At 41.0% G+C, this 11,638-nt stretch overlaps 1 protein-coding gene across 3 annotated transcripts; it reads left to right on the forward strand.

The window, feature by feature from the left end:
• The first annotated feature begins 5,138 nt into the window (after window positions 1-5,138).
• On the forward strand, window positions 5,139-10,579 carry LOC133001779 (aldehyde dehydrogenase 1A1-like). Of its 3 annotated transcripts, XM_061071467.1 has the most exons (14): window positions 5,139-5,199; window positions 6,065-6,237; window positions 6,809-6,913; window positions 7,177-7,317; window positions 7,439-7,568; window positions 7,955-8,016; window positions 8,425-8,553; window positions 8,733-8,846; window positions 8,981-9,083; window positions 9,341-9,525; window positions 9,609-9,773; window positions 9,881-10,038; window positions 10,240-10,314; window positions 10,507-10,579. In XM_061071467.1, the coding sequence occupies exons 1-14, from the start codon at window positions 5,139-5,141 to the stop codon at window positions 10,577-10,579; spliced, it is 1,674 nt and encodes a 557-aa protein (XP_060927450.1). The 3 variants fall into 3 exon arrangements, with proteins under 3 accessions (XP_060927450.1, XP_060927451.1, XP_060927452.1); XM_061071469.1 differs by lacking the exon at window positions 5,139-5,199 and having other exon boundaries at window positions 6,202-6,237; window positions 6,809-6,917; window positions 7,181-7,317; XM_061071468.1 differs by lacking the exons at window positions 5,139-5,199; window positions 8,733-8,846 and having other exon boundaries at window positions 6,187-6,237.
• Window positions 10,580-11,638: the final 1,059 nt, after the last annotated feature.

The raw sequence follows: 11,638 nt of genomic DNA on the forward strand, positions 1-11,638 counted from the left end.
CTTGCTTGGTAAACTGCAAATACTGAGACATAGAGGATGGAAGTGAAAACTTGTGTTTCAGAGAGGAAAGAGACCAACATTCAATTAGTTTGAAAATGCAGAATGAATTTTTCTACAAAAGATAAAAAAAGTATTCCACGGAATTAAGGATGAAAACAAAACAAATAGACAAAGATAGAAAAAAAGAATTATCGGAATCAATTTTGTAATAAAACTCACCATGTAGGGTCCTGTGTAAATTTGGTGTCAATCGAGTCAGAACAGAGACTGAGGTCTGATCCTTGGGAAATCAATGTTAGTGAGAGTGGCTCTCAGTCCGGGACGTCCCTTTGAGCAGCGATCGGGCCCCCTGCAGAGGGAGCTGCTGCCCACTCACAATAGAGAGGCAGACATGGCGAGAAACTTGGCTCAGGCCTCAGGTCAGCTATTGACCGCATCGACCCATTTACAGCAGACCCCAACCTTTCATAACACGAGCCCCCCCTCCTCTCCTGTTCTTTAGCCCCTTATAGAGGTGGAGGCTGTTTGTTGCAGAACATAATGTCTTTTCAAGGCCTTACATATTAAGGAATGTGATTTAGAATATAAAGGTTTGTATATTGACCATCAAGTGCATCACAATGTTTAACTGATATTAATAAATAATACATTTAGAAGAAAAGACATTTATTGCTAAAATATTAATATGTTTTTCCAGCTTGCTTCTAAATTTGAGTTTTGGAGGAAAAATAACATGAACACTTTATTAGTTAAATACATGGTTATGAGGAAAATGCTTTTATATTAGTGTATTAGCTACTGTATTAGTTCAGTCTTACACCACCTTTGGAAACTCTAGGTGTAAGTAAAACTTGAATATGGAACGTAATCATTTTACAGAAGGAAAGGATCTGAGTATTACTCCATCACAGGGTCACAGACCCCATCATATTTCTGAAAAGTGTAATTTTCATATTGTGTCACAAGGGGGCGGTCTCTGTCTGTTTGGCTTGACTTCATGTCCCCTGCACTTTGACTCTGGTTTTGCTTCAGGCTACATATCACCCATAGTTGTGATAGTGCTGATATGATGTCACACATGATATGTACATCATCTCATCCACAAGCCCTCAGGTACAGGCATGTGGCATGTCGTGTTTGTCCGAAGATCACTGTGTGTGTGTGTGCGTGTGCGTGTGCGTGTGCGTGTGCGTGTGCGTGTGCGTGTGCGTGTGCGTGTGCGTGTGCGTGTGCGTCGCTCTAAACATTATGAAATGTGGTTGTTCGGGAGATGTAAAAACTCCTGAAAACTAATTATAACTCCGCACGCTAGGTGGCGGTAAAAACATTTAGATGTCCAGAGGAACGACAGAAGAAGACTGGTCTCCAGGATACAGAGGAAGAAGCGTCCTCCTGAGAGACTGATGGTGAGTTCTGACCAAGTTAAAGAGAGTTGTAGAGAACAGACTGTTTTCATCTGACGACCCGTTTAGGTCTTTTTTATGGTTTGTAATAAATGATGCTCACTCGCAGATCCTAGCGGTACAGGTGTTATCATAAGTTTCGTAACTTTACGCATCGAGTTAACTGCACTGGAAGGTAACAGGTGTAACTGAACTGACAGGACTTGTCTTCATGTGTTGGATTGGTAGATAGTAGCAGTGACAGAAGTGTGTGTGAACCTGTTGAAGCTGAACTCAAGTGAGATCTCACATTCTTCACTTGATGGACTGCACTCAGGGGAACTCATCCACTTCTGTCTGTGCCATTCAATGTGCTTATGTGCCATCCGTTGCATTGAACATATTCTATTTCACTGTATTTACAATTTTTTAGTCCATTTAGATTAATTATGTTAAAAGTGTTCCTGTCATTTATAAATATTGCGTGTTGACTTATTATTACTTCACTGATGTCTATTTTTGTATGTCTTCTTGCTGCTGTAACATGGCAACTTTGCCCATTTTAGGACTTAATACATTATTATCATATCTTATCTTAAAACACTTACAGATTTACACTGCACACTTTCATTAAAATGTCACTTCCTGCAATTCAATGCATGATTTAGTGCACTTAAAATGTGGCTGCCCTTTATTCCATACTGAATACCACATGATAAATTGTATGTAACATTTTTTAGGTATTGTAAAGTTAATATTTAATGCTATGATGTAAACCCATACATCTGTTTTTAAGTATTTATTATGAGTGATCAATGTGGTTACTGTAGTTGTCTGTGTCTATAACTGAAGACACAGACACAGAGTCAAAAATATACATGAAAACTTCTATTATATTAAGTTTGGCCACTGTCTGCGATGCTGAACTTAAAGACAGATTGTTGGATACATTGTCGGAAAATCCTAAAAATAATTTATATACAATTTTGGTTTTAATCCATGCCTTTTAAATCTGGTCCTGTTTGTCTTCCAGGCTGTTGACATGTGGAGAGGCTGCCAGTGGAGCAGCATTACCTCAGACCTTCACCTGCAGACAATACTGTTCACTGGAGGTAGTTGTCTGCTGCAGTCACAGAAAAGCACTTCTTTACATGCAGATGATCCCGCTGATTTATCCTACCACACATTGTCCATTGCCAATCCCTCCCAGCAGTGTGTGTTGGAGCCAGGATATATTACATATGACAGATTTATTCCCACACTCTGTGACTTTTCCTGCAGATTCAAACCAGGATCATCAGTTTTATTCCGAATGACTCCCACACATTCAGCCTCTTAAATATACATCAGCCTCATACAGAGTTGTGGTACTAGTGGATTGCACTGTCACAAGTCTTCTTCAGGTGAAGCTTGGGGAGTTTTCAGTTGTTTTCCACTGTGCACATGGAAAATCACCTGAATGTTTTCATCTTTTTTTAAGGCCCCGTCTCCCATCATATAAACCACTTAATGTACGTTGCCAATCAGAGAAAATGTAATAGGGAATTTGGTTAATGGATTTTAGTCGGTGAATTTGGGTGTAACAGTGAGTGGAAGCTAGAATGTGGCCAGCATTGGAGGGGTGATGCATACACTGAGAACATGTTATACCCCAATGTTATACCCCAATCAGACTGTGCTCACTTTATTACGTTGTGATAATGCTCCGTGAACACGTATGCAATGTGCACCATGCACAGTCAGTGCAGGTTGGTCTGCCTGCTGAGAGATACACACCTCAGCTTAACACTGACCCTTCTCTATAAGAGCCAGCCTCAGGTTTATAAAAACATTCCTCAAGGAAATATATGTAAATAATGTCTGGGACAGTATGTGGATCACCATCATAAAATAACTCTCAAGTCAACAGCTACCTATAAAATACCTGACAGATTGAATTCCCTTTCATTCAAGCAGCCATCATTTTTATTTTTCATCATTTGCCATGTTTACCTTGTTGCCTCCCACTGATTAGCAAAGCCCTTTGTTTCTCTTCCTTCTTGCACCCTCATCCCTCCTTTTCCCTCCTTTCATACACGCCTGCATTACTTCCTCCTCCCCAGCTCTCTCACTATCTCTCCATCTTTCATTCCTTTCATTCTCCTTTAATTCTCACTCTCCATCGAACCGTCGATTCGGCTCAGGCTCAAACGTGGGACACCCGGTGCTGTCAGGCCGAGCGACAGCTCCTTTGACCCGGTGGTCCACGTCCTCTCCAGGCTGAGTCTGGTCTTGTCATTAACTCTGGCAGACAGAGACTCTTTGGAGACGGACTAGATGCTGAAGTGTCTAGAAGGAGAACATGTTGCTTACAGTCAGACATTAGAGCAGGATTACTGATTTATCATACATGCTTGAACCAAAACACTTGCTGCAAATGGAGATTAAATACAAGATATAATCCCTCATTCAGACTTCAAACTTTGCCTTCACAGCACAAATTTCAAGGCAACTAAATAGAGCAATACACATCGGAATGGGAAGACAGTTTCCTCTGTGTTTTGCAACACTCCCTGAATGCAGTTCTGCTGATCATTGCATTGTTTAACAAGGGTTAATTACAGAGGTTGCGTTGTCCCAGGGGATATTTGTCAAAGCAATGTGTGTATTTCTAGATCAAAATAGGCACATCAGACAAAGTTATGTGATCACATTGTTCGCGGGAGACAGTGAAGCAGCAGGAGGCCCCTTATCAAAGCAAACATCTTCCCAATTATGTTTGCTGCCGTGTAGATGGGCCGGTCCAGGCTGTGGGGCTGAAATGATTCATGGACAACAGAAGTAATGTATCAATTGACCGAAAGCAGCTTGTGGTTGTATGAAGTTCATGTTTTTAAAAGTCTGTACTCTTGTAGAAATACATAGACATAGACAATGACATAATTTTCTGTGGGAAATAGAACTTTCAACATGTCACTTACTTACAACAATAAACATTTAAATATTTAAAAATGTGTTAAGAATTTTATTAAATTTTTTAAGTTCTCTTGTGGTGTCGTCCAAGTAACTGTAAGCCCCGACCATGCAGTTCCAAAGAGGTAATTTACACCATGTTTTCAGCCTAAATTTCCCCTGTTATTCTTCTCCATAGTTACTACTGCAGTGAGCTATCCCTTTAGATGTGCACCTTACTGAATAAGGAATTGTGCATGGATGCTGGGCATATCATTTTACCCTTTGTTAAAATTGGAGCCCCTCAATGGCCCTCGATATAGAAAAATCCGAGATCTGCCACTGGAATGCAACATATTTTATATTTTGTTTGCAGAATCGTAATTGGCAAAGTAACCAGTAAATTGAGCTGTTAAGAAACAGTTTGAAGTGTGCTTTAAAGTTGCATGTAATGGAACGACTCAAGTTAGGATCACTGCTGGAGCTTGAACACCACCACAGCTAAATGACCTGAATGCAGTGAGCTACTGATCACTACTCACAACATGTTTTTTTATTGTCTTTATGATATTTCAAATTTGAAAACCACACATGCTTTTCACGATCACGTGTTCGGAGCGGTGTCTGCCTCGCCACGGGGGGCAGGTGGGGTGAAGTGGGATTGGTTCCGTGTGAACGATGATTAGCGCCTGCAGAAGAGGGAGTGTGTGGGGGGGGGGGGGATCCGGTACGCCCACCGTGCGGGATGATGCGGTCTCCTCCTCTTCTTATAAAGACGCGGCTCCGCTCCACCGCCGGTGAGAGGAAGAGAGGAGCAGCCGCAACATGCCGGTGACCGGAGGGGGAATCTACCAGGCTGGAGCCTCCTCATCAGCCTCACCCACAGGTAACAACTCATCATCATCTTAGAATGTGAATGGAAATTCAATCCAAACCAGCTACTTCATTAATAATAATTAAAGTTAAGATTTCCTGATTCTACTGACTATTTTCTCATTTATTGATGCTTTTTCTCCTTTAATGTCAGAGAATTTTGAACAATGCTCATAAAAAATCTAAAGGTGATGAATTGTAATTGATCAACAGTCCAATACTAATCAATATAGAAGATGAGAAACACACAAAAAAAACTTTGGTAAGGAGCAGTATGTTGTTCTCTTTCTGTGTGCATGGGTTAAATGCAGTTTTAAGTGTATGTGCATGTAATACTACTAGTAATAAAAGTAATACTAATAATTATAAACTTTTATATAGCACCTTTCAAAACACAGTTACAATGTGCTTTATACGTTGAAAATAGAAATTGAGGGCAAACAATAGGAAATATTCTTAAATCAGCTTATTTATGATCACAGCTTTGATTTTTCTGATGAATTTGATGAAGCACACCTCTGTAGTATTCAGCAGCAACCCGCTATTCTTCTGATCACCTCCGTCCAAATGAGGTCAGTCCAGTCCACCACTCAGACCCAGCCCGACTTTACGGTGCCAGTCGTAACCCCTGACCCTTGTGGTGTTACCCTGCCGACAATGCCAGTACCTAATTTGGCAAGGCCTCTGTTACTCCACTGGGATGGGAGGGCATCTCGTGCCAACGCGAAAGGAACTATTCTCACTCAGTGAACAATATAACAAGATTAACTTTCACAGTCCAGGGGTCACACCAACATGCACTACAGTCGATGGGTAAGCACATGCACACAAACACTCTCGGTTTTGGACACAGGCTTCCATTTGTGTCTGTTTTTCAGAGGGAAAACATGCAAACATGAAATCCCAGCCTGACGACGACCACCAGCAGCAGTCTGGCAACGGGTGCGACCACCAGGTTCCAAACCAGAATCACAGACCACAGAGCGTGGACGGACCTGAGATGCAGGCTCTGCCCATGCCGGTCACAGAGCCAACAATCCAACACACTAAGGTAAGATCGACCCAGAGGTGACGAGCTAAAGCAGCACACGTATTATCTTATTAAGGATATGTAAATCAACCACTCTAAGTACATGATGGATTCAACTTTCCCAGTTATTATTATAAGCACTGTGCACAGACAGGCAGAGGGATCTTTGTAGGGGTTTTACATTCAGATGTCATGTTTTGATTCAAGTTATGTTTTGAACAAAAAATATTCAAGATTTTGGTATTTTAGTCCGTGTGTTGTCAAGAAAGATTTAACAAGGTAACTACGGGAAACTAGTGTTATGAGATCTTTATCAGTAAGTTTACTGATGAAAGCTACTTCCTGAATATACTCTTACAGCATGCAGATGCACCACATTAAAAAATATCAGGCAAAACACCTCCCTCTCAATCCATAGGAACCTGTTATTAATTGTATCAGAGGAGCTGATGTACTTCACTGTGTGTTTACCACTTTGATCTGCTCTAAGACAACAAGCGGGGGAGACCCCACTTAAAGGAGGAAGAAAATTGAACTTGATAACTTTTTTCTAGATATATTATTTCTTTTTGATTCTCCTCTGCTGTCTTAGTTGTTCATCAACAACGAGTGGCATGAGTCATGCAGTGGGAGAAAGATTCCTGTGTATAATCCCGCCACAGGAGAGCTGCTGTGTGACGTGGAGGAGGCTGATGCAGTAAGTGCTTCTTAACTCTGTTTGAGCAAGAATATGAAGATGAAGGTGGTTGTCAGCTACAGTTGGGTCTGTAGAGTTTTCTCTCCTGCAGGAGGGATCCCTAATCTTTTACTCTTCCTGTTTATTAATCATTTTTGAGGAGTTTTTCTGTATCCAGTATCTAAAGCTAAAGGCTGCAGGCTTCACAAGTTCTCAATTTGCCATTTGTGATATTGGGCATTAGAGCCCAGAAACTGACTTGACTCAAACTGAATCTCCTTTAGGAAGATGTTGATAAGGCAGTGAGGAGCGCCCGCGCCGCCTTCCAGATTGGGTCACCATGGCGATCCATGGACGCCTCAGACCGAGGTCGTCTTCTTAATAGACTTGCTGACTTAGTGGAGCGAGATGGGCTTCTCCTGGCTGTGAGAAACACTCAGACACACCCTCACACACACAAACATATGTATACAATTTTGATTCGAAAATTTTGATCAATACTGAAGCAATGGCTTTTTTATTTTAACTAATGTTGTGTGTATGCAGACCCTGGAGGCTTTGGACTCCGGCAAAGTGTTTCTCATGGCGTATTTTGTAGATCTGATGGCAACAATCAAAACTTTGAGATATTATGGAGGTTGGGCCGACAAGGTTCAGGGCAAAACCATCCCAGTAGGTGAGTTGTTGTTGTTTGAATTATAGATTCATATTATAGCCTGATACGTTAAAACAGTGTGTTTGTGTGCGTGCGTGTGTGTGTGTTGTACTGTAACACTGTTACACTGTATATATTTTGTTTACAGTATATGTTAATATATATATATACAGTATATATATATATAATACATTATGTTTTATTTCATTATTGTATCTTTACTCAATTATTAATACATTTTACTCTGACGATTTTTACTTTTGGTTTTGCTACTGTAACACAGTCGTACTTATAAAGTCTATCTTACCTTATGTTACTTGTAGATATACAGCCATGTTTAACAATTCTGACGTTTATGTAACAGTTTATTCCAAGCAAGTTAACCACATATATATATTTTTTTTTAGATGGACAGTACTTTACTTACACTCGACATGAGCCAATTGGAGTATGTGGCCAGATCATTCCTGTGAGTAGAAACACTTGCTGCACTTTAAGAATGTAGTTTAGGAAGAGCATTAAAATATTGACATTCTGTTTAGAACATTTAGTTTTAAGGCTTCAAACTATATTCATCCAGTTTCGCATTTGTATGTGTGACAAAAAACGTCACAGGGTTGTGTGAGGTCATCAAATCTGCAGCCGGTAAGAGTGAGCTCTGAAAATATCAGACTTACAAACAATGTAACACAATAACGTATCTGTACACACTGTAACACCAGAGAATGTTGAGTCTGGCAAAAAGCTTCGAACTTGTTTTACCTTTATCTGGCTATGCCACATTCTCCTGTATTTTAATGCTAATTAAAATCAATTTTATTGACTCAAACTCTTTATGTTGTTGCATCTCAACACGTGTTTGCATACTGGACGACAGTGGAACTTCCCATTGATGATGTTTGCATGGAAGATTGCTCCTGCTTTGTGCTGTGGGAACACTGTCATCATCAAACCTGCTGAACAGACCCCATTGTCAGCCCTGCACATGGCTGCACTCATAAAAGAGGTACTGGGATTATTACTGTTTGAAAGAGAACATGTGGACAAGAGCCATTAACTTGCATTCAGACATTGTTGAGACCTGCCTAGCTATAAAAGCAGCTGCTCTGAGATTATGACGACTATGATCATGTGCATGTGTGGTGCCTGATTGTCATTTTGCTCTCTCCTATTCTCCGGGTTCAGGTCGGGTTCCCTCCAGGTGTGGTGAATGTGGTGCCGGGCTACGGTCAGACAGCTGGCTGTGCCATTTCTCATCACATGGATATAGACAAAGTCGCCTTCACCGGATCTACCGCTGTAAGTATTCTACTGACAGGAGAAACATTTCCTCTCCTCTCCTCTCCTCTCCTCTCCTATCCTATCCTATCCTCTCCTCTCCTCTTCTCTCCTCTCCACTCCTCTGTAAAGTCACTGTGTATCTCGGTCTCTAGGTTGGGAAACTCATTCAGAAGGCTGCAGGCGACAGCAATCTGAAGAGAGTTACACTGGAACTCGGCGGCAAAAATCCCAATATTGTCTTTGCAGACTGTGACTGTGAGTAATTTTACTTGTTTAGTTTTCAGTTGTTTTTTCAACTGTTGTTATCTTGGTGTACCTTCAGCATAAACATACTGAACACTATTGAAGGGATTACTTTATTCTCTGCACTGTTAAAGAGACCTAGATTCTGAACATGAACATAAAATACACACGAGTATACACTCTGATGATACTGCCTAACATTTCTAATATCATGTCAACAATCTACCTGCAGCCGTTCAGACTTCAGTGTGTACATGTCTGTCTTGCAGTAGAGTACGCGGTGGAGCAGGCCCACAGTGGTCTGTTCTTCAACCAGGGCCAGTGCTGTCTTGCTGGATCCAGGGTGTTTGTGGAGGAACCGATCTACGAGGAGTTTGTCCGTCGCAGCGTAGAGAAGGCCACATCCAAAGTCCTGGGAAACCCACTGCTGCCAGGGGTGGATCACGGGCCACAGGTATACAGGAGCCGATGAACTGATGTTGTTTCGTTGGTCACGAAGCAAAACTACTGCTTAACACTGATTGCTGTTTTCTGCAGATTGACCAGAAGCAGTTTGATAAGATAATGGAGCTGATAGAGAGCGGGAAGAGGGAGGGAGCCACGCTGGAATGTGGGGGGTCCGCGTGGGGTCAGCAGGGACTTTTTATCCAACCCACCGTCTTCTCAAATGTCACAGATGATATGCGCATCGCCAAAGAAGAGGTACCCTGCTTTCATACACCATAATTCCTGGTGCACATGACAATGCTCTGAAATTCTGCTTCTTTACATTTGCACCTTTTCCCTCCTGCATTCACACTCGTATCCAGATTTTTGGTCCAGTGCAGCAGATCATGTGCTTCCGTAGCGTCCATGAAGTCATCCAGAGAGCCAACGGCACACACTACGGCCTGGCAGCGGGCGTGTTCACCAACGACATCGACAAAGCCCTGACAGTCTCTTCAGCGCTGCAGGCTGGCATGGTCTGGTACGGATCAGATCCTCTACAGTTTTTAGTTGATCTGTAGGATCTGGACAGTAAATCATCACAGACACCTTCCTTCAAGTTTTACTGCACTTTGTGATATTACTTATGATATCACTACATTATAATGAAGACCTTTGGCAAATGAGTGTCAGCTTCTGATTTTGATGCAATGAGAAAAATCTAATTGTGCCTTTTTTCTAGGGTGAACTGCTACAATGCCATGAGCGCTCAGTGTCCGTTTGGTGGCTTCAAAATGTCCGGCAATGGGAGGGAGCTGTGAGTGTTTCCACTGCTTAATCTTCCATGCAATAGTCCTTTATTCTCCCTGTATTTACGGTATGTCCACCACATAGATACATGTAGTAGCTCAGTTCTTGGGTACATGGGACTTGCCTGGTAAATGTTGCTCATGTTATGTGAGGAAACGTCATGACAACTCAATGTAATCATTTGTTTGTTTTATTGTAGGGGGGAATATGCTCTTCAGGAGTACACAGAGGTCAAGGCAGTCACCATCAAAATCTCACAGAAGAACTCGTAACACCATCATATCACAGGACTGACTTCATTGTGTCTTTTAAACTCTTGATGGCTTCTGACTTTCCGCGGGGAAGTCATACAGGTGTGTTTGGAAGCCATCTTTGATTCTGTGTCACTTCATGAACATTTATTCTTCACATTTCTGCTGAGATATTTCCTGTTTTTACCCAAAATCTTGTCCGTTTAACGTCTCTTTTAGTTGATATATTACGATTTGTGTACTCAGATGTTTTACTTTAATGGTTTTGTGGACAGTATTTTTTCTCCCGTAGGAACACTGTTGTGAGCCTGTTGTTTTTTTCTGAAGTTACAACTTAAATAGCACTTATACCATCATTTGAATTGGCCTCATACAAAAAATAGACAAAAGACATTGAACAAACTATTTACAGGGATTTCTAAATGAAATCAATAAACTGTTCAGCCATCTTGATAACCAGTAAACTTTACACTGATTTCAATGAGGTTAATATGACCAAGCACACTCCTTGCTATATATCTGTATTACAACCATAGACTGTATATAAGCTGTAGTTTCTTGATCGCCACCTGTTGGCTGGTTGTAGTATAGGTCATAAATCCTGCCTCCTCCATATTAATAAACGGGATATGGATCCCCTGATCAATAATGTGCAGCCTCTCCAAAAAACGCAAGATGGCAGTGTTCATATCCATAGCTTAATTTCTGAATTATGGGAGGAAGTAAAGACGTGTTTTCCATCTTTATATACAGTCTATGATTACAACCTGGTACTGTGTCATAACATTTGTTGCCATTTTTGCTGTAATACTAGTATTTAACATAAAGCAGTAATTTCTGTCTTTACACTTCAGCATCTATAGACTTTTCAGCTGTACAATAGTGAATGCATGTTTATTATACTAATACTTTAATGCCTCTCATATATGCAGTAAAATAACTATTATATATTATAATAATATAATAAATTAGTGAAACATTATTATTATCCATTGTTATTATTCCATTATCCCAGTGGTACTTCCATCCTCCATATCTTCATGTATCGTCCCAGTTTTGGTCCAAGACCCACGTCTCTTA

Source organism: Limanda limanda, chromosome 5 (genome assembly GCF_963576545.1).
Source record: "Limanda limanda chromosome 5, fLimLim1.1, whole genome shotgun sequence".
Lineage (NCBI taxonomy): Eukaryota > Metazoa > Chordata > Actinopteri > Pleuronectiformes > Pleuronectidae > Limanda > Limanda limanda.